Source organism: Girardinichthys multiradiatus, chromosome 19 (genome assembly GCF_021462225.1).
Source record: "Girardinichthys multiradiatus isolate DD_20200921_A chromosome 19, DD_fGirMul_XY1, whole genome shotgun sequence".
NCBI classification, from domain to species: domain Eukaryota; kingdom Metazoa; phylum Chordata; class Actinopteri; order Cyprinodontiformes; family Goodeidae; genus Girardinichthys; species Girardinichthys multiradiatus.
Genome location: NC_061811.1, coordinates 11,070,264 through 11,094,208, shown reverse-complemented (window position 1 = coordinate 11,094,208; position 23,945 = coordinate 11,070,264). Strand labels below are relative to the sequence as shown.

At 39.0% G+C, this 23,945-nt stretch overlaps 1 protein-coding gene across 3 annotated transcripts in view; it reads right to left on the bottom strand.

Moving 5' to 3' along the window:
- adck1 (aarF domain containing kinase 1) overlaps positions 1-23,945 on the bottom strand; it is a 75,397-nt gene that overhangs the window by 12,770 nt on the left and 38,682 nt on the right. For all 3 annotated transcript variants that reach the window (XM_047344697.1, XM_047344698.1, XM_047344695.1), the window contains exons 5-9: positions 14,675-14,833; positions 12,283-12,441; positions 10,660-10,776; positions 9,342-9,491; positions 5,599-5,796 (exon numbers count right to left, since the gene is read on the bottom strand). In XM_047344697.1, coding sequence (XP_047200653.1) covers positions 5,599-5,796; positions 9,342-9,491; positions 10,660-10,776; positions 12,283-12,441; positions 14,675-14,833 — 783 coding nt within the window. The remainder of the gene's footprint in view (positions 1-5,598; positions 5,797-9,341; positions 9,492-10,659; positions 10,777-12,282; positions 12,442-14,674; positions 14,834-23,945) is intronic.

Here is a 23,945-nt window from a genome sequence, read left to right as displayed (position 1 = left end):
ACCCACATAATCCTGTCTTTTAGTGTTTAACCCTTTCTCTCTCCTAGACATGGAAATTGACTGAGCTTAACTGTGACTAACTCTATGTGCTCTCTTTCAGACTCTAACCTTGAAAACTGGCTCAGAGTTTATCTCTCCTTTCTTTCTAGGTGAAACGACTAAAGGAGCTACATCCATTAACATTTACTTTTCCTTCCCATAGAAAGTACTCCTGGATCAGTACTTCTTTGATCTTTTTGTGTCTCTGCTCTGTTCTCTCAAACTCCCAGTCGGTCGTGGCAGATGGCCGCTCATACTGAGCCTGGTTCTGCTGGAGGTTTCTTCCTGTTAAAAGGGAGTTTTTCTTCTCCACTGTCGCTACATGCATGCTCAGTATGAGGGATTGTTGCAAAGTCAACACCAGTGACTGTCCACTGTCTCTACATGCTCATCCAGGAGGAGTGAATGCTGCAAGTCACTGACTGGATGCAATCTGCTGGGTTTCCTTATATAGAAAAACCTTTTATCCAATTTGAATAAAAAGCTAACTCCGACTGCACTGTTCAATTGTTAGGATTAATTGGAATGTATGTACCTGACTGTTGTGAAGTGCCTTGAAACAACATGTGTTGTGAATAGGCGCTATATAAATAAAACTGAATTGAATTGAATATATATATATATATATATATATATATATAAATATATATATATATATATATATATATATATATTAACTTCACACCGTTATAGGAATGTGGAAACAAATGGACAGACACTCTGTGTTCTCATATGGGTTTATCACCACAACCTTGTGGTCTGGTTATGCAAGATCCATTTTAATACCATTTCAAAACAAAGAGAGATACAATGACTACAGTAATGAGAAGCACAATTATATAAATATTGTCTAAATTATATCGAAAACTGGCATAAATGAGATTGAACAGCAGACTCCGTCTCTCCAGAGTACCGTTGATAGCGATAACTGATCCATCCCAACCTATCTGGACTCAGTAATTACGGTTTTATTAAAAATATTTAGGTTCAACAATAAATCTTTCTCCAACTCATTTTCCTTGAAGAATTGTGACCCATCCCCTTTACTGTCTCATCCCCCACCTCTTCATTTCCTCTACTTACATGACAATCTAAACTAAGAATTACCAACCTGAAGACATCGACATTCAACGCAAAACTGCACCTCACCCCAAATAACAGGGTCTTCAGGACTGCTCCGCTAAATCCTGCCTTGGGAATAACAATTAGTAGCAATTATCGGAGACTGGGAGGCCGGCCTCACAGCTGCCAGGAGGGCACAGAGAAGGTGATGGCGCTCTCATTTGCATCTGAAAGCTTCAATAAGGACATATTATATTGCGAGTGGTGCAATAATGGGCTGTGCAAAAGGCAAAGGAAATTCATTTGGGAAAGGGAGAGGGATCAGGCTGGTGATTTCTTTTTTTCTACAGCATATTCAGTCAGAAAGCAGACAGTAGGATATAATACTCAGACATGCAGACAGAAAAAGATGGTCAGGACTGTATTATTTGCTTTTATTAAAGCAATTTTTAATAAGTAGGAATGTAAAACACAGCTAAACATAAATTATACCAAATGCATACGCTAAGGAAGATGCATTTACATTCAGGAGTCCCGAATGACATGCAATACACAATTGTTCACATTTCTCATCTCAATTCACAAAAAGATTCACCATATCCTTACCAATTCAACTAAATGTAAAACAGTACGACTTCAGTCTTTAAGTTTATTAAGCTAAAAAAGTCTCTTACCATATCTAACATACATCACTAATCTCTTAAATAATCTGTGAGAAACACAAACATAGACCAGCTTTTTGCCCTTAAGGTTTATCAAGGGTGTGAGGGAGTTTGTTTTTTGTTGACCTGGAAAACTGGAAAATGCCTATGACTGAGGTACACAGCTGTGCCCCAGAAGGATATCCAGCAAGTTTGGAGCTCCGGGCCTTTTACTAAGGGCCATTTTGAACCGTGCAACTAGACCGAGAGCTTGGGAGGGAGGGAGGGATTGATGGACGGACGGACGGATGCATGGCAAAAATGAAACTTGTGTATATTTGCTACATTTAGATAAAATATAAACAAAAGCATAACTCAGCTGTTATTGTGTGTGAATGAAACAATTCATGCAGAATTAATTCTTGGAATTCGTTTTTTGTTCTCTGATGAACTCAGTAAAAAATATAAAAAAATAATTGGCAACTCAGAGAAACTGCCTTTTTGCTGTCACAAATTGAAAGTGGTTATTATGGTGACTCAGTCTTGTCACAAACCTCATAATCCCATCAGCACAATAACAGTAAACTGCATTCAGACTAATATTCACACACAGTTCAGCCTCTGTGCCACAAAACTCACCATTTCTCATATCTTTTTCAATATTTAAAGAACTGCTAGAAGAGGCATATGGCTTTTAATGTCATAAAATATTTGTGCATGAATTAGAGGATTGGACAAAGATCCAAACAGTGAGTCTTTAAAAACCAAGAAGTAGAGTTAAAAACATAAATAAATCAATGGAAGTACTGGCACTGAACTGCCCACAAAAAATGGAACAGCACAGCAAAAGACCCAACAGAATAAGCTTGACTTTTTTAACAGCTTTGTTTTGGTTGCGTTTGGTAGAGAAGCATTCATTAAGGAGGTAAAATATTCCTGCCTGTGAAAGAAAAAGCAGCAAAAAGCTGCAGCTCTAAAAGCACTCAACTCTGGCTGGGTGCACGTGATTGCATTACCACTAATGGAATGCATCATCTGCTGTTAGAAGCAGAGCGTCAAAATGATCCATGAACAAGAGAGCTTCAGGGGGAAAAAAATTAAAACAGTAAAAATGGAAGGTGAGAAGACAGAAAATACTGAAGGGAAACAAAGATTAGACAATGCAGGTGAGTGGACATGAGTGGAGCAAAGTCTTCACATTTAAAATCCACAAAAACATTTGTTTGAGTAAAAACCAACAGGTAAACCAGATGTTACAGATTGGTGAAAGACTAAATGGAAGCAGGTGTTGGCACACTGTAGTTCTGATGGGGAAAAATAAATAAAAGTTCATGTACGGCATAAAATAGCTAATAAACTTCTATTAAATGGAGATAATAGGGTCAAATCCGTTATTCTAAAAAAATATAACTGTAAAAGGACTCTTTGAAATGAAAAAAAAAGAAATTGTAATTTATACCAAACATGACAGTGTTATCTCAACTTCAAAGAGTCTGTGTTTTATGGCCCAGACCCTCCTTGGGTTCAGAGGTGACAAAGTCATCTAGGAACAGACATAACTGCTCTTTCAAAGGCATCACCCTAAATGATGGGTCTTAACCACTAAACTTCTGATAATGGCTTTTACAGCTTCCTCCTCTAACACAGATGTTCTGAGGAGTGAGGTAAAGGGTCATACACTTTGGAACACTTAATAAAAGAATTTCCATTACACTGACATGCTAGCAAAAGTTAGCAAAAGGAAGGACAAAGAAAAAGACCATGACAGAAATGGTGGAGCTTCTCCACCCACATGCCGCAATGCATTTAAAGGCCGCACCTACCCCTTCCATTTACTAAGTGGCCTCTTTTATTGTTTTTTTTTATTTTTTTGAGAATGCACATTAGCAAGATTTCTATCACTGTCGACATGTTTGCTATTTTCCTCTGAATTCAGAAGCTATATCAAAAATGCCTGTAGTGGCTACATTGGCTAACAACAAAGCTAACTTAATAAACATAGGCTACTGAAAGCATGAAGGCGGTGGCAGCTGACGATGTGAGAAACAGGCAGACATCTATTTAGGTGCGTAAAGGGAGCATAAAGGGGCTTTTAAACATTGATGTCCAATCTAACGATCAAGCTAAAACTCGTCTAGTGAAAGTCTAGCAGACATGAAAATTGACTTTTAGAGTTTGTGATTTAATTTTGTTTAACACAACAGAGCTGTGGTTATCACTGATGCTCACAGTGGGAAGGAACAAGGTTCAAATCCCATCTGGGATCTTTCTGTTTGGTGTTTGCATGCTCTTCAGGTATAGAAAATATGATATCATCAGGGCTAACCTTCCCTCTATCCAGGATTTATACAGCTCTTGGGTCAGGAAAAGGGCAGCTAAAATCTCTGCCGACCTCACACACCCTGCACAGAAACTGTTTAGGCTTTAACTTCAGGTCGGTGCTACAGAGCGCTTTCTGCTAAAACCACCCGCCACAGAGACAGTTTCTTCCCCCAGGCTGTTTCTTTAACGAACACTTGTTCCAGAACAACACCATGGCATGCTTGGACTGATCTCACGTTATATTCTCTTGTAAAGTCAATTGTGTATATATGTACATTTAAGAAAGGATATTCTTCGTTATTGAGAGCAAAGTGTAACAGAGTCGAATTCCTTGTTTGACTATATAAACTTGGAAATAAAGATGATTCTGATATAGATATAAAAAATGAGCATAACCATAAAAGTTAAAAGTCATATTTATAATTGCAAGTGGTGAATTGTGAAAACTAAAATAATAAACGAGAACATTTTCACATATTTCTAAGAAAGAAATGAAAACCAGTCAACATCGGAAGTTTTATCAGTCTTTTTGACTCAACGCCACACTCATGCTACAGCACATATCTGTTTCATAAACACAAAGATTTCCTTTTCCCACCCAGTTATTTATGTTGTGGCCCCGCCATGTGTGAGGGGGTGGCACACTCTAGCAGGCCGTTGTGTCGTACTTCTGCCAGCTTCAAAGCATTGCATAAGAGGTATAAATAACCTCTCCTGAGGACAGATGGTGTTGTAGAACACCTGAGGGTTTGATGGGACACGGCCCAGGACAGACCCTGAAGCTGGTTTCTTCTCTTAGAAAACAGTTTATAACAATGAAGTCACTCTGGCTTTCAGCACCAAATATCCCTGCAATGAGGGGGTAAACAACCCCTGAATGACTGTGTGGATATAAGCTGCCAACAGGGAGGAGCTGCATCTATGAAAGCTGAAACTGCACCACAGCGGCAGCTTAGGATCAGAACAACGAATGAAATGCATCCCAACCTTCCTGGTGGAGCATTATGGCTAAATTTGTATTTTTAAACTATGCAGTACAGTGGTATGGTACGGATGGATTCAAAATTTGAAATGTTTTTTGGCAAATCAAACAAATTGGCCTTTTGGTCATCAGTGGTTTTGGTCTTACGTCTTGAATTTTGTTAAATTGGGGTACAATGTGTTGCTATTAGAGATGTTTAAGCCTACTTCGTGTTGTTATGCAGGTTCTATTTAATTATTTTTTTAAACTAAAGCCGATTCTAATCAGGCCTAGTTGTGGCCAAGCGAAGTTGTGATTAAGCAAACTTACAGGGGCAAGTACTTGAAAAAGTACTTGTAAATAAACTAAAAGGTTAGTTAAGATAGCTTTTTTGTCTATTATAATTTAAATTGTCATTTGAAAACTGCTTTTTGTATTTACACATGTTATCTTTGTGTGACCTTTAAATATAATAATCTGAAACATTTAAGTTTAACAAAAAAACAAAAACAAAAGGGGCAAAAACTTTTACACAGCACTATATGTATCTGCAGGAACAGTGGGATATTATACCTCTGCATGTGTGACGGGAACAGAACCGATTCCAGCGTTTACGGCATTCCAGGAGCGAGCAGTAAGCACACAAGCAAAAAGGGGATAGAGATCTCCAGCTCCCAGTCTGCGGCTGTAACGCTCCACTCCAGACATGTCGCCTTTAATCAGAGACATCCACAGTCGACAGTAGTCCATCCTGAAATCTGGCTGCAAGACCTGAAACAGAGTAAGCATATAGCTAGGTTTACGTTTTGTTTTAATTTTTGTTAAACAAACTAAGGCCAACCTGAAATAAATGTGCATTCAGCCTTTAAGTCTGATGCCAACACATCTGACTCATCAACTCCGCAGTTTTTCCTTTTCATATGAAATCACAGCAGCCTATGAAGTCTAAAGTCACGATTCTGGAGCAGAAAAAATGGAATGCTTCCTCTGGGTCAGGAATGAGTCTCTGCCACAAGTGTTGCTTCATCTGCAGTAATAAGGGTATTGCTCTGGTCTGTGATGCAGAAGGAGCTGAGCTGAAAGGTGAAACGCTGGATTTACTGGTCCATTTATAATCCCTGCCTCACCTGTGATCATTAGAAATTGATCAGGACTAAATATATGAGCTCCTAGATACATGTGTGAACAAAGCCAATCTAGTGCTGCACCTTTAATAATAACCCAAATGAGAGATAAGAATACTGTGGTCCACAGTGTCAAATGCTGCCGTAAGATCTAAAAGTCCATAAATCACAGAGTTTCCAGAGTCGTTTGCTAAAAGGATGTCATTAAAAACCATTACCACCACTGTTTATGTGCAGTGTAAATGTTTGAAACCAGACTGGAAAATCACCCCAATGCCATTAGTGCACACAAAATCATTCAACTGAGTAAAAACTATTTTCTCCAATATTTTTTAAAATGAATCGGAGTTTTGAGATTGGTCTAATATTTGAGCAGACTGATGGGTCAAGGCCAGGTTTTTTAACAAAGGTTTGACAATTGCATATTTAAAAACATTGGGGAAAACACTGGAAGTGATGCTGCTATTTATAATAGCAATAACCGAGGGTCCAATTGACGGAAACAACTGTACAATAAGAGAACAAGATAAAATGAATGACAGAAATAGACAGAAAGATTCTTGAAAATAAGGGATGGCTAGCCAGATGGACAAAACATACCAGTAACTGTTGAAACTGATTGGTCCAAGCCTGTGGTGCTGTCTCCAACTGACAACTTGTTGAGATTTCCCTTATTTTTTGTCAATTTGGTAAAATTCAGTTAACTCCCAACCTAAGGAAAATGAGCTACTGAAGAAAACAGGCCATGTGTTTCCTGTGTAGATGGTTATGTTCGAATATGCTAAAATAAATAATGCTGGGAGCTGGCACAGGGTAGAGCATGCGGCCCATGTATAGAGAGGCTTCGGCCCTCGACGCGGTTGTTCCCTGGTTTGAGTTCCAGTCTGCTGCTGTCTTCCCTACTCTTCACCCCATTTCATGTTTGCCTACTTTCAAAGAAAAAATGCTAAATCAAGGCCACTAGTGCCGCAAAACAAATCTTTTAAAAAATAAATAAATAATATTTATTTATGTAGAAATATCTGGTTCAATTTTAAAACTTTAAAGTAGCAGGGAGTTTATCCTTTCTGCACAGTGCAGTAATTTCTAAATCTTAGACAATCTGAACCAGTATGAAGACATACATCACGATTTACTGTACTAATACTGATAGTGGAAACACTTTATGTTAGTGTGTGTGAATGTACAGTACGGACCAAAAGTTTGGACACACCTTCTCATTCAAAGAGTTTTCTTTATTTTCATGACTATGAATATTGTAGCTTCACACTGAAGGCATCGAAACTACGAATTAACATATGTGGAATTATATACTGAACAAAAAAGTGTGAAACAACTGAATATATGTCTTATTTTCTAGGTTCTTCAAAGTAGCCTCCTTTTGCTTTGATTACTGCTCCGCACACTCTTGGCATTCTGTTGATGAGCTTCAAGAGGTAGTCACCTGAAATGGTTTTCCAACAGTCTTGAAGGAGTTCCCAGAGATGCTTAGCACTTGTTGGCCCTTTTGCCTTCACTCTGCGGTCCAGCTCACCCCAAACCATCTCGATTAGGTTCAGGTCCGGTGACTGTGGAAGCCAGGTCATCTGGCGCAGCACCCCATCACTCTCCTTCTTGGTCAAATAGCCCTTACACAGCCTGGAGGTGTGTTTGGGGTCATTGTCCTGTTGAAAAATAAATGATGGTCCAACTAAACACAAACTGGATGGAATAGCATGCCGCTGCAAGATGCTGTGGTAGCCATGCTGGTTCAGTATGCCTTCAATTTTGAATAAATCCCCAACAGTGTCACCAGCAAAGCACCCCCACACCATCACACCTCCTCCTCCATGCTTCACTGTGGGAACCAGGCATGTAGAGTCCATCCGTTCACCTCTTCTGCGCCGCACAAAAACGGTGGTTGGAACCAAAGATCTCAAACTTGGACTCATCAGACCAAAGCACAGATTTCCACTGGTCTAATGTCCATTCCTTGTGTTCTTTAGCCCAAACAAGTTTCTTCTGCTTGTTGCCTGTCCTCAGCAGTGGTTAACCTGCAATTTCTGAGGCTGGTGACTCGGATGAACTTATCGTCCGCAGCAGAGGTGACTCTTGGTCTTCCTTTCCTGGGGCGGTCCTCATGTGAGCCAGTTTCTTTGTAGAGCTTGATGGTTTTGCGACTGCACTTGGGGACACTTTCAAAGTTTTCCCAATTGTTCGGACTGACTGACCTTAATTTCTTAAAGTAATGATGGCCACTCGTTTTTCTTTACTTAGCTGCTTTTTTCTTGCCATAATACAAATTCTAACAGTCTATTCAGTAGTACTATCAGCTGTGTACTGTATCCACCTCCTGCACAACACAACTGATGGTCCCAACCCCATTTATAAGGCTTGAAATCCCACTTATTAAACCTGACAGGGCACACCTGTGAAGTGAAAACCATTCCAGGTGACTACCTCTTGAAACTCATCAACAGAATGCCAAGAGTGTGAGGAGCAGTAATTAAAGCAAAAGGTGGCTACTTTGAAGAACCTAGAATATAAGACATATTTTCAGTTGTTTCACACTTTTTTGTTCAGTATATTGTTCAGTTTGAATGAGAAGGTGTGTACAAACTTTTGGTGTGTACTGAATGTGTGTGTGTGTGTGTGTGCATGCACGTAGACTAAATCAAAATTCTAGCTGTACTTCAAAATGACATCTGAAATCACGAGTCATTAGGAATTAATTGGACCCATTATAGTCTAAGAAAAGCAAGTAAGTGCATGATTGTGCATGTATCTGAGTGTGTGTGTTGTGAATATTGTGTCAAATGATGTAGTTGCATATGTATGACTAAGTCTCCCATGAATATGGCAACAAGCAGGTAACAAAGTCATGTCAGAGCTTTGTGCCACTGCCTGTGTGAGAGTGTGTGTCAACATGATCGTGTATGTGTGCCCCTGCGTGATTAGGCTGCAGTGCATTCGAACCCAGCACACAACACTCTGCTAAGAACAACATCAAATGAGCTGTTTATCAAAAAGCTTTTATCCTGTTGTACTCTAATAAAAGTGTATCTGTCTCTGAGAGTGTGCGTCATCACTGTGTTTGCGTGTTTGCTGCTCCGCCAATTTAGCCAAAGCCTCGACCGGCAGCATGAAAAATGGGTTGCAATATTACAGCAAACAGGGCTTTGTTTGTGTGCGGGCAGCCTGCAGATTTGTTACCTGATACAGGCCGTGATCGAGCAGGACAATCTCTGTCTTCTGGCTCAGGGGACATTTTCGGACCAAGACGTTGCCCGGGTGGGGATCGCAGTGGACGAAGCCATGGACGAAGATCATTTCGCTGTACATTTTACCCAGGTTTTCTGAGATCTGTTGGAAACATGAAGGAGAAATGTGAAAACTGAGAGAAAACAAAGAAACCATTGCCTCTATCTGGTGAAATCAAGCAGGGAACTTCAGTAGAAATTCCATTTGGTTCCTCATAAATCATGAGACTCCACAAACACAGACCAACATGCAACCTAATGATGCAATCCATCCAAGGACCATCAGCTTATTATTCTCTGTATTACCCTATACATGTACACTAGCAGTCAAACGTCTGGACACACCTTCGTCATTCAAAGGCTTTTTCTTATTTTTATTACTTTCTACATTGTAGATACATGGTAAATACATCCAAACTATGAAGCACAAGTATACAGAAATATGTAGCAAACACAATATTGTGAAAGAACACATCTTTTATATTTTAGATTCTCCAAAATAGCCCCCCTTTGCTGTGATTATTGCTTTGCACATTTATTCTCTGGATGAGCTTCATGAGGTGGTCACCTGAAGTGGTTTTCCAACAGTCCTGAAGGAGTTCCCAAAGGCAGGAATACAAATAAAGACAAAATGTCCGATGAGACGGAATTTCCAGACTTTTTACTGTATATATTCTTTGACATTTACAATTTCTACTTAATGCATGATGCATGTCTTCTTCTGTTTTGGTATTTTCTTATACAAAAAAGCTCCTAAAATAATCCTTCAGTCCATGCACTCATTTGTCCATCCATCCAGAGGTGTTCTTGAGGCGAGCAGGACCACATTATCCACCCGAAATCTCCGCCCAGCCAGGGTACACTAAACTAATTGGAATAATAGGCAATTCAAGTCAGGTCCTCTGTAGTTGTAAAGGGGAAATGGAACTTAGACAGAGGTCCAAAACCCTGACATAAGCTAAAGAGGAAAACAGTCATGAGTTTTCTCCAAGTCACATGAAAACTGCTTCGGCAAACTCCACAACCAGGATGCAACTGTCAAACTTTTCAAATCGACCAGACTATTAAACTTGACATGCAAAATGTTTAGTTTTTTGTGTAGCTCATAATAACACCGGTGATATCTTCTGATGAAGCCAGATCAGTCAGTAAGACTGCAGCAGCTGTTTTTCTGGTCCAAAGGTGCTGTTTTTATAGTCAAAACAGAAGCTACAGCAATGAAATGACTTCAATAACTCATAAGTATCATCCATAAAGCCAAAAGGCAATACCTCATTGACATTGATGCAATGTTTCTTCATGTATTCTCTGTCGTTGACTTGCCCTCCTTCTAAAAACTCCATTGTCAGGATTCTCTTTGTGGAGAGATCCCAGCAAATCATGGGAACCTGAAGAAAAAGCAAGAGCAATAAAAATGAGATACAAATATGATTTTTTTTTGCAGTGTTTTATGGCAGAGAAATACATTTTTGTTTTTATTAGCTGAAATTACTGGAACTGATGAAGTTCACTACCTTGTAAATCTTCATCTTAATATCTATTACCTCAAAACAAATCTGTAATCCAATCTTTTAATCAGAAAAATGTGCAGTCTGTTGAAAATGTACATTTTCTCTGACATTAACATCATGTCAGACTATTTGAAGCCAAGATATTACGACTAGTAAAGTGATAATGTGGGAATATATTGCGTCTTTAATCGGGTTAATCTATTTTTGAAATAATTGTCAACTAAGTTGTTGAATAATCGTGCACTGGAGTACACAGAGTCTAAAACATGCCATTTGGTGAAAGAACAAATCACTCAGAGCAGTAATTAAGCCAGATTTTACAAAAAATATATAGATTTTGCATTTCAGATGAAAAACCTTCTTTTTCTGTAAATATGCTCTATCCAGAACTCCTCACGTGGCATACTTGTAGCTTCACCTGGTTCAATCGATTAATCGATTAGTAAAATAATCATTAGTTGCAGTCCTATTTTCTTCCAAAAAGACAGGGAGCAAAAAGGAGAAGGCTCATCCGGACTGTTGTGACACATACGCCAAAAGCACGGCTGATTAAGAAGAAGGTCCCATTACTGGATTGACCTGACTGCAGTTCTGGCCTATCCACAACAGGGAATGTTGGAGAATTTAGAAATCATAAGCAGGACGATGATAACCTTTTACTTTTAGAAACCTTAAAACATGTTTCATAGAAAAATGGGACAAAACAGCCCACCAAACAATCTCTATGGTTCACTATCAAAGCCAGAACCTCTTAGAAGTGCCAGGAAAATGGACTGGTAACATTACAAAGTATGAAAACTCTCCTGGAACAAATTATTCTGGAATTTTTTGCAGCCTGAAATACAACTTGTTTAATAATCACAGATTCCTTTCAACAGGAATTTCAATCAAAACTGATGTAAAATGATATCTCATTCTCCAAGGGTAATATTTCTATGAAAGTCATACAATTAAAACCAGCTGAATTAGAATTAGCAACTCTCTAAAAAGATGTTTTAGCTTTTTGGGTAAAAAGAAAATGAACAAAAGCAGGCAAAGCCAGAAGAAGGTAATTCACATTCAGAAAAGCTAATAAAAACTTTCAACCAGACATATGAAGAAAAAGGATACCGGGAAATTAAACGATAATGACATGAAGTCTAACTCTATCTAGTAATGGAAATATGATTCTGCAAATGCGGCTTTGCTAGAATATAGAGGAGAAATGGGCAACACAAAGGAAGATCTCAGACACAAAGGAGGACACTGACCTCTATTAATGGCAGACAGGAACAATTTAAATACTCTGACTTTAACTAGAGACAGAGAGCGTTAAAATAAGTGTGCTGGAGTCCCATGCGGTAAAACAAAGCTTTGTAGGAAAGTAACATAAAATGTTTGTACCTTGAGAAAAGGGAAGTGGGACAGCATGTTAGCCACCTTTTCAGCATTGTGTCCCTCGTTAAGGAAGTCCAGCTCCAGTGGCATGTTTTTCTTGGCTTCGTCCACCAACCACATAAAGGCAAAGTCTGGGAAGAGCCAATGAACTGCCTTCACCAACACCTTCAAAGTAAAAAAAAGACTCAATTACACTCAGTATCCTTTTGGACTTAGAAATATATTAGCATGCTCATTTAAGACCATAATGTAGACCAACTAAGATGACATTAAGTTGTACTGTATTCAACAGGCACAACTTTTATTATTTTATAGCGGTTACACTCTAAAACTGAATTCAAATCTTTTCTAACTCAGAGGAAGTTTGTGATAATCCACATAGTATGTTTAATAATTAAAGCCTGACAGTTGCATTCTGATGAGCAATAACCACACATGCAGCAACAGGACTACTGCCCCTTTTCCACTGGCTTGTATTAGGCGGGGAGGGTCTGCTTCACTTGGTTTCGCTAGGTATGGTACCAGTTGTGTTTGAATGGACCCACTGGAGCACTGTGCTGCTATTACTGTTACTGTGTGACATTGTCACATAAAGTAATTTGCGTAAAACGAAAAAAATAAATACAAAAAGAGAAAATAAAAACAAATAAACAAAGTACAAATAAAGTTTGTTTTATTATATATGACATTGTACAACCAGAACTTAAAAGGCTCAGGAGTTCTGATGTAAGGGGGGGTGGCAGGAAAAGCAAAAAGGAGAGATGCCGCTGTCTGGACTGGTGAAGCTCCAAAGTTTGCCTGAAGAAGTTCCAATTTTGGGCTTTATGAGGAAGTTTTTCTTAGCCACGGCAATAATGAAAACAAGGACCTTAAAACGCACTTTTGACCGCGGTGAAATTAGTTTCAGGTTGGATATTTGTGCCAGATGATTCAGCAGGGTCTTCCTCCCATTTGATCTGACGGAGGCAGTCTGATTACGGGCAGCTGCTCTCCGCCTGCTCTCTCCTCCTGGAAACGGTGGTTCACTAAAGGGCTGTCAAAAAATTTCCAAACCAAACATGCTGTTTCATGGTGTTTTGGGGGAAATGTTTGTGCATCTGAACAGCTGATTTAGCATATCATTAAATACAGCGACCCGCTTGCATGTAATACAGAAAGCTGATGTGCCCTTTTTCTTTTCTTTCAGCCTTTAGGCATGGTCTATGATCTGTAAATAGCAAAATTATATTTCTTTATGACCATTGTGGTCCTTAATATTATTGTAGTTGCTCTTTAGGTACCGGTACGGAAAAAATAGTAATAGAAACACTTGCAAAGAGAGTCGAGTGGTGTCAAGTAGGGGCAAATCGAGCCAGTGGCATAGAGGCATATATCTGCTTCTTTCAGATTTCATCTGTTAATAATACACAATCCCGAGGTTGTAATTGCTTTGTTATGTATCTTGGGATGTAACCGCTGTAAAATATTCTAACATGTCCAGTTTAAATCCCTAAAATAGACTTTGACATGTTTTTTGTATAGTACTTCAGCCTCCGGAAACACTGAAATCAGAAGTTAAATTTGCCCTCTAAATACATTGATTTTATCAATGTATTTAAGTGTTTACACTGTAAGTCACTGCAATATGCTAACTGTGTGACTAGGTTAGAGTGTTGTGTCTGCAAGCAAAATTAACAGGTCCTCCTGTTGTATAACCTAAGTTAAAAATTAGAAGACTTAAACTGGGACTGATAAAAATTCTGGGAATATTGAACAAGTAGATAATATTTAGTTACTTTCATGTTTTGAATGATATATAGTGTTCTACATTTTTGTTTTAAATTCTTATGTTAATACAGTGAATCCATGCTAGTTTTACTCGAGGTTATCATACTGTGAAAACTTCATGCCAGCCTATGCCTATTAGCACCATTCCACAACAAAGCTCCAATAGTTTAGAGTCCATCCAAACAGTACTATCGCTCGACCTTTAGGGGAGATTTGCACTGGAAACTGTGGGGATAAAAAACGGTCCCAAAAATCTACCCTGGGTTCTGGAAAGGATCCTGTGGAAGAAACACACATAGTACCAGGGTGTACAGTGGCTCCAGAGATTAGCACTGTGGCCTCAAAGCTACACAAGCTAGGGCCCCTGTGTGTCTGACATTGGCATGCTCACACCATGCACAGTTTAGTTTTGTCCAGGTTTTCCATCTTCTTTGCCCTTAGGTGTGTGCTTGGCCATTTTTTCCTGTGTGGTTCTGTGTTGATACAGACCTGAGATTCCACTTACTCTAGCCCCTTTCTTATATATTTCTAAACATGACAAAGCTGATATAGATAGAGGATGTAAGGCTCTATGGTTCTGACATGTCACCATACACAGAGAGTTACAAAACAGAAAATCTCACAGACTCACCTCAATCACCATTATATCCTTGGAGCTTTGTCGTTGGACTTTGGGGTGCTGGACCTTGACGGCTACCGTTCTCCCATCATGCAGGACTGCTTTGTGGACCTGCGCTAAAGAGGCTGCACCCTGAGGTTTCTCCTCAAACGAAACAAATAACTCAGAAATCTGCACAAGAACAGAAAAAAAGAAGGCAAAAATTATAACTCCCAGGGTTATTTTTGCAGAGGTAAACATTTTATTCATGTTGCTCATTTATGCATCTTAGATGTTTCTCATTGGAGTATCTGTGACAGGGTGACAGCCATTAAGCAAGATTAGCTACCCATGTTTTGTGTATATCACAATAATGTGTTGTCCCAGCCATCCCTTTGTTTTCTTCTTTGCAGGTCTAGTTAAAGTTCGGAAGCAGGTGTATCTCATGTTGCAACACCACTTCCGATAAAAAGCAACGGCAATATGAGTATCCAGAGAGGTGACCATGAGTGCACAGATCCAAGACTGCTGTGTGATCTCCTCAGCCCACCAGCATGTCTCTATCACAGCATTCAGCCCCCAGTTTGTCCTCAGAGCATAGGTGGTCCCTCATTAGCTGCCACTGCTCTCTGCGGACTCCCAGAACACACACGGTAATTAGTGTGTGGGTTTGAAGGTTAAACAGACTTCCCGAGAGACTTTCAGTTATTAGAAACGACTTATTGTGTACTTGGGAATCTAAGAATCGCCCTGAGGCTGCCCAGCTTCATGGAGACAAATCTGTTCGGTTAACAAAGGAAAAAGCAAAATACAGCCTCAAGAAAATACTTTTCCTTCAGCACTGCAGCAGCTACTTACTGACACTACTGTTGTGTATAACAATGTTAACAATTAAATGCATCCTGAAGACATTTAGAAAAAACACTTCAACTTTCAAACAGCATTTCAAATTTATAACAGCAGATTATGTTTCCCTTGGTTTGCATTGCATTAACTGTTGATGCTCCTATTTTAGGACTGTGTTCAGCTTCTACCTTTGATTGAATCAGTGAAGTCAGAGAAGAAAGATAAAAATTACCAACAAATGAATCCCCAAAACTGTACACATAAAATCTGGACAGAAATACATTTTCCTGATAGTTATACCTACATCGTTTCTATGCCAGCATATTCAGGAACCAAAGCCTGGGTAGCTAGTTGAACTATAAGCAGGATGTGTCTTAGTTATACATGCTTCAGTTTGTTTCGTCAACCACGTTAGTCCAAGCAATGACAAGAGCATCTCTATTTCCTTCCCATGGATTGTTTGCTTATGTTTCTTTGTTTCGGACAAGAAATCAGCTCAATAGATGGACACCGGACACATCAGACGCTGGTGGATTTTTTTCATCGAGGAGTTTGAACACTCTCTTGTTGCATTTCATTGTAGTAACTTGCTTTTTTTGTCTTCAGGACAGGTAAAGCTGGTATAACGGTTTCTGTACTTGGTACCGGGACAATTTTACTTCTTTGAACATTTTGTATGAAGTCATATGATTTACCGTCGTGGATAAAATCCCAAAGTTGGAAGCAGGGAACGAGACGTATTTAGGAGTGTTCAAAAAATAGGACTTAGTTAAATTTTGACCTGATTAAATTCAGCTAATTTTTATATATTATTGGTCTCCAAAAGCCAGTACACACAGACCATTATCCTGCAAGTTTTAGAGGTAACCCAGACTGGTTCATCAGAAGACCTCAGCAGAGTTTGGTAGCATGCTGTGGAGGTAATTGAGCCATTTGAATAACCCGCACTGGAGCTGGAACACATGTAAGACCTGCAGTGCACTGTATATGTACAAAACAAGTCTGTGCAATCACCTAAAATTTCTGTATAGGACCTTTCAGTGGCTTAGTGCACTAAAACGCAAATTTTTTTCTTCAAAATACTTGTGGTTCTCTCTCTCATTTTGTTTGTCTTGATAGTTGGATTTACATTTTTTATCTATTTTTTGTGTTTGCATTTATTCTTTTTATAGTAAAACATACCTCTGAATAAATACATTGACAGTTATTTTAAGAAAAGAGTAAAAATGTAGGTATCAGGAAACATTTTCTTGTTTTTTACAAATTCAACAAATAATTGTTTAAATAATTGTGATTTATATTTTGACTAAAATAATTGCCATTATGATTTTCTTACATCAGCGAGTAGCCCTTATTGCACTTTGCTTTGGAAAAAAACAAAAACACTCAGGATCTTCTTTTCAAGCATCAGTAACAGTTACAACTCCAGAAGCCTTTAAACTAAGCTAACATGAGTCATCCCAGGTTTATCCAACAATTTGGCTTTATTCTTCTCCAGCTTTTCCAGGAACCGATATTAAAGGCTTACAACAAACATCTATTTCATTGTCCCCATCTCAAAAACCAGTCCATAAGTGGGAAAGATTCCCTCGCTATTTGTGCAACATGAAAAGAGGCTAATCTGAACATGATGTTGGCCCGTCAGGTACAGACAGAACATGAGCCCTGCAGAAGATGCCACCAGATATTAAATTATACATCCAGCAGGAGCTGCTGTGCGGCCTCAGCTGAGCTATTCATTATGCAAATATGCTAAATGGAATGAAATTGTTTGCACCCACCAGTGTCTACACAGGACGGCAACAACAATCCTGTGGGATCTGACACGTCAAAAGTACTTTCATGGGTTAAGGGAACGTGTAATTTCTCAGATGAGCCCATCAGTTTGAGCAGCAGCCTGAGCTCTTTGAAATCCCAGCAAAATTTAAACAGAAAAACTCAGATAAACATGATCTAAGAGAAGAGGGAATACTGCAAATGTTTGCAGCCATGCAGTCAACGCTCGTGTTCAACTCGGAGGTGGAGTTAATAAACATGGTAATACATGCGATCGGGCCCTGCTCCCACAGGGCAGACCCTCAGTGACATACGTTCCCTGAAATGAGTTATGGCACAAATAAAATGGCCCCCGAGGCCTCGCAGTTGGATGGAAACACATCGGTGTCTGTGTCACAGAGGAAAGGTGGCCAGTTTGGCTGCTGGCAGTGAGCCACAGCCCCAGCTGGCTGAAAATACATAAATCATTACAGAGCGGAGAAAAAAGGAAGCAGAAATGAGAGATTGCTCTGCAGAAGTTGAAAAACTAACGGCCCTTTCAAGGAATCTTAATGTAAACCTCAAAGCCATATAAAAAAATAACCACGTTCTTGTTGACCTGCATTCATATATGATAAAAACAGCTAGATAGACCTTATAAATACAAATTCTTGAGTATTAGACATTTAATAAAGCTTCCGATATTACCATAAGCAGACAACAAATTGTTATTATTGTTTCTACTTTCAAAGTGGTAGGCATCCCTCTGTACTGAACCAGTTTCTCTACCTGGAGTCAGAAACCTGAATGTTTTACTTTTCACCACATTGCATCAGTCACTGAACTCATCATGCTGTTAGCATCTTCCACCTGCAGACTCGATCTTCTCACAGCCGCAGGAGTGGGAAAACCTGGCAAACCTCTTCATAAATGCCACAATAGACTCTTTGCTGTCCATTGTAACTGCCCGTCATTAAAACTGCTAAAAATCACTTCAACCCAAATAACTTTGAATCTATCTTCAGTACAAAGTTAGCGACAACTCTTTTTCCATCCTGCCAGATACAGCAGCCTATGGACTTCTTGAACTTTCTATCTTTAAATATCTGTTTATTTTTATAATTCTGTTGACTCAAAAAGACACTGGCAGAAAAACAAGGAGAGCTTTAAAGGATAATTTAATTAAAAAATCTTTAATTTATTCATGATTTCTGTTCAGCTAATTTCACTCAGGGCAGAACTCTAATCAAACACTCTTTAATCGTACACTGCTGTGTTCAAACTTTGCACAGACCGTCTGTATTTTTCCGCATTTACATTCCAAAGATTTATTCAGACCACTATAATTTCCGTTAACTAGAGGTATCTGTTGATAACATGTTCAGAGAAAATCTTTTTTCTATTGATCCACCATACCTTTTCAACATATCTGAGATCGGTTCTGGGATTAGCTGTTTTTCTAACCATGGATAGAATCACTGACTGTTGCTTCAACTACCAGTATCTCTGTTCACCGTTTAATTTTCTTTTCAATACAAAGCAGGCCTACCTCAGTGCTTCTGTGTTTAGCTGTGTCTTTCCTGAACAAAGCCACTGATAGAACCATTGCTGCCATTACTATTTTTTACTATTCTCCGTTTTTCTTGTCATTAGAGGTGTCCTAGGCCCGGTGCTTCTGGGTTTAGCTGTCTCTTCGTCCTGGACGAGGCGATTTGTGTTCTTTTGTTTTTTTTTATTTACATAGATGGTACACCTGGCTTACTGCTTCTGTGTTTAGCTAGACAGCCATTAACAGAGCTATAGCCAGTATCAACTCTAAGTATGCCATTTTTCTTTTCTATAGAACATATGTTGTTCAGTAATCCTGTTTTTGGTCTTCTTTTTTACTATATCACTAGTCCGGGGTTTCTTTTTGTTTAAAAGCAGTGATCCGATCCTTGCCACTGTCACCCTTTGCTTACTCAGGAAGAGGGATTCCTCCAGCTTGCTTAGATCAACAACTTTTTACCACCTGGTAATAAATAATTAGTTCTACTGGACTTTTTTTTGTAATGTGCCCTGAGATTACATTTATTGTGAAGTGGCAGCAATACATATAAATTCGTTTTTCATTGCATCTTTCTGAATCAATCTGGCTTTTTTGCATAAATGCCTTGTTTGTTGCTCGATTCCAAATTATGTCACATAAAAAATCGTGAACACTGATGGTAAAAATGGGCCAATTATTGGATTATTTTGTAGAACGACCAGTGTGCCTCCAAAATAATCTTCCCCCCTCATGTTTCTTGTTTCAATATTTTGGCACATTTTGGTTTTTTTCAGTTCCACCTCCACTTCCTGAAACCCCATGTCCACAGATATTTCCAAACCCACACTGCCCAACCTGAACAGCCATGTTGTCGTCATGTTCTCCCGAGTCACGCTTTTAGTACCAGCTAAGTATGACATTCATCCTGGACTCAGTTTAGTAAAACAACATATTGTGCATATTGGGCTTTTCAGCAGATTCTCTGCAGCCAGATCTGTGCACAGTGGGACTGCATATGCTGCCACAAATGGTGCTGGAAACAGCACGGCAGCTCTATGCTCCACTCAACGCTTCTATATGACAAAAAAGGCCATGTTGTAAAAAAGAAACGTGCGGCGAAACGGATATGATGCTGGAGCGGCGGCCGCTTCCACTCCGGGGCCGCCTGGTATAGCTCATCAGTGTTGCTTCTTTCCCAGCTACTTCAGGAGGGAGGAGGGCTGATTCATCCCATTCTCCCTGCTTTCTACATACAAGAGTTGTATCATTGCCTTTTCAGGGATAATGACGCCCCACGCAGATAGTAGGAGAAATCAAATCCAATGAGCACCTTTTGTAAAAAATCTGAGAAAAATATTATGTAGTGGTTGTGCATTAAAGGAGGACTCTGAATAACTGTACAGAATAAAATATAAGATGGAACTTATAATTTGTGGGGTTTTTTTTCTCTGAGGGCTTTTGAGAAGTTCCTTTGAATGTTGGAGATGCTGCAGGTGTGCGGCTGTAAACAGTTTGAAAATCAAGTGGAACTATTAATTAGCCTGGCTGTTAGAGCTGCTTCCTACTCTATAACAAAATGAAAAAACCTTTTATAATCTGTTATTTTATTAACTCGACGGCTGCAAATGCAGTAGCTGTACAGAATAAATGCATACAGGAGAAATCAAAATAACCAATATAAATAGGTTGTAAAAAATTTTTTAAACAAGTAAATCACATTTTCACATGTGCCCTATTCATGCCAAATGTTCCCTTTTTCAAATTGCACAGCCCTGAAAATCAAGTATAATACATTTTTTGGGATTGCAAAAAATGTGTCTTGGATATATTCTTCTGGATGGAAGCATTATCAATTTGGTCATTTTAAAATATACAGTGCCAGTGCTTGCAGGGTTTAAAATGTAATCATTAAATGAAATAAACAGATGGACAGACATGACATGCAAACTCCAGGCAGAAAAACCCTAGGTCAGGATTCAAACCCAAAACCTTCTTGCTACAAGCTAACACTGCTACCAACTGTGCCACCATTCAGCCCATGTGTAATGTCGTAAAGCAAAAATGTTTCACAATTGGTTTGAGGAGTACAACACATTTAGGAAGTTGACCTGGTCTCAAATATTGTTTAAAACTCATCAGAACAATCTTTTTTTTTTTTTTTGCACTTTTACTTTTTGTATTTTGAATGCATTTGGTTTGCTTTTCATAGCTTAGGCCTAAAACCTATAAATATTTAGGTTTAAAAGATATTTTTTGACATTTACTTCTATTTTCTTTTACACAAATAACCATTTTGGTTCTGAATTAGCTCTAAATAGCAGAAGTTTATTGGGTTACTTTGGCTTGTTCTACCTGCCTAAACATTGGTGCAGACCATGATAAACCTTCCATGGAATCAGTATTCCCTGATGGCTGTAGCCTCTTTCAACAGTATGTTTTCAGGAGTACAACGGGTTTGTACAGCCAAATACCACAGCAGTGGTTATGTGGAGTCCATGGTTGGACGGGTCAAGGCTGTTTTGGTAACAAAAGGGGGACTAACACACTATTAATCAGGTGCTCAAATTGTTATGCCTGCTTGGTGTTTACACACTCCTGTTAATATTCAGTTACCTTGTCAAGTTGTACCTCCCTCACTTGCTTTTTGTAGCTATCAACAATCCTGGCTGTATATTTGAACACTGTTAGAATTAGTAGAGTTGATTTACAGGGCTTGTTTTCCTGCCATGAACCCAACTTTAAAGGAGAGTTCACAAATCTATACGATTGAGGTCAGGGGTTTAGGAAGGTCATACCAGAAACTTAACATTAGCCTGTTTAATTTGATCCAAACCTGTTTGGATGTGTGTCCGAAGGTACTCACCAAAAGTGATCCAAGGAAGAAAAAAAACAGCGTAGACACAATCAACACGTGAAGACTGACCTAATAACTGCTGAAAGTGTTCCTTCTGATTCGATTGAAAAAAATTAGAAATACTGAGTGAAATACACATTTCTCTAAAAGGATACATCAGTTCTTTCACTCAAAAGGCATTTAGTTTATTTCTTACCAACAAAATAAAGTTCACTCCAAACCTGATGGTTTTATGCGACTTGACTGATGATGAAAACGCAGAGATTATACAGATTATACAGTCCTTTATACAGGGCAAATTCATGTGAAGGGGAACACAATGAACTTTGCTACCGATGTTCCTGATTCAATGTACCTAAACTGGGCACAATAATTGCACTTTTTTACCACACAGCAGTGGAGAGTATGTGTTAGGAGAGGACCTGTATATTTGAGTATCACAGAATAATTGCCTAGCCTCCTGCAGGCCCTAAAAGGCTGTCATAACAACCGGTTTGAGAGCAAACACCGCACTCGGTGCCAACAGCTGTAACAGCTTTTTCAGCTTATAAAACCAAACAAGGACACAATGTCAGACTGGTCCAGCTCTGCTTATTTGCCCTTCTTCCTGCAACCCATAAAGTGCACATATACAGACAAGTGCACATTTAACACCACATCAGAGCTGATGATAAAAGGAGCCTCAAGTGCCACACAGTGGGAATGTACAGGGGTTGGACAATGAAACTGAAACACCTGTCATTTTAGTGTGGGAGGTCTCATGGCTAAATTGGACCAGCCTGGTAGCCAGTCTTCATTGATTGCACATTGCACCAATAAGAGCAGAGTGTGAAGGTTCAATTAGCAGGGTAAGAGAACAGTTTTGCTCAAAATATTGTAATGCACACAACATTATGGGTGACATACCAGAGTTCAAAAGAGGACAAATTGTTGGTGCACGTCTTGCTGGTGCATCTGTGACCAAGACAGCAAGTCTTTGTGATGTATCAAGAGCCACGGTATCCAGGGTAATGTCAGCATACCACCAAGAAGGACGAACCACATCCAACAGGATTAACTGTGAACGCAAGAGGAAGCTGTTTGAAAGGGATGTTCGGGTGCTAACCCGGATTGTATCCAAAAAACCACGGCTGTCCAAATCACGGCAGAATTAAATGTGCACCTCAACTCTCCTGTTTCCACCCAATACTTGTGCTAGATGGGCGCGTCACTGCCAAGGACTACCGAACCATTCTTGAGGACCAGGTGCATCCAATGGTTCCAACATTGTATCCTGAAGGTGGTGCCGTGTATCAGGATGACAATGCACCAATACACACATCAAGACTGGTGAAAGATTGGTTTGATGAACATGAAAGTGAAGTTGAACATCTCCCATGGCCTGCACAGTCACCAGATCTAAATATTATTGATTCCTGAATTACACTACTACATGAAAATCCAGATTGGTGTACAGTGGGCTACTGGATGCTGCATAAAAAGCCAAGATTTTAGTTAAAGTCTACATGTTCACAGTACTCTTCCCTTTTATTTGCAACACTGGTAAAGATGTGTAAAAAGCTTTAAAATACTTTCTTTGTTGTTTTTTTTTGCAGTAGTATATTCTACCGAGATGCATTGATCAGAGATTTTGTCACCAATTTCTGATCTTTGATTTTATAGAGCTTTAATCTGCAATTCAAGAAATAGATGTTTTTGATACATAGAAATAGTTAATATAAACAAACAATATACACATTTTCAGCATAAGGTTACAACGCTGTCTCCCTCTCTGCATCACTAATATTTTACAAATACATTAATAAAAACTATCCAGGTTATGGGAGGAGGGCATCTACAAATAAAACAAGTCACAGAAGTACAGCCTATTAAATACTTCTTTACACGACAGAAAATGTAGAAGAATGCAATATCATTCAAAGATTCAAGTTTGTTGCAAGATCATAATCAAATTATATGATGACTAGTAAATTAACATTCATATAGAGGAGCCATAGGGAGTCTTTGTGTCATGAACAATCAATAATCATTTACTTTAGGAGCAGAGGACATATTGCACTATGTGTCTGAGAGCAGTTTTTGTTACACACCTCTGCAAACTGGTTTATGAGATTTTAACATCTCAAAATAAAGACAAAATGATTACAAAGTTGAAATTTTAAGCCACCTTCACCACCTTCTGTTTGCAATCAGCATGGTAAGCATTTTTAATTGTAAACAGCAGTCTCTTGCTTCAATTGTGATTATTTCAAAAGCCTGCCAACATTTGTTATTGGACATTTTCCCTCACGTATAGAATTGGACTTTATAAAAGGCTTAAT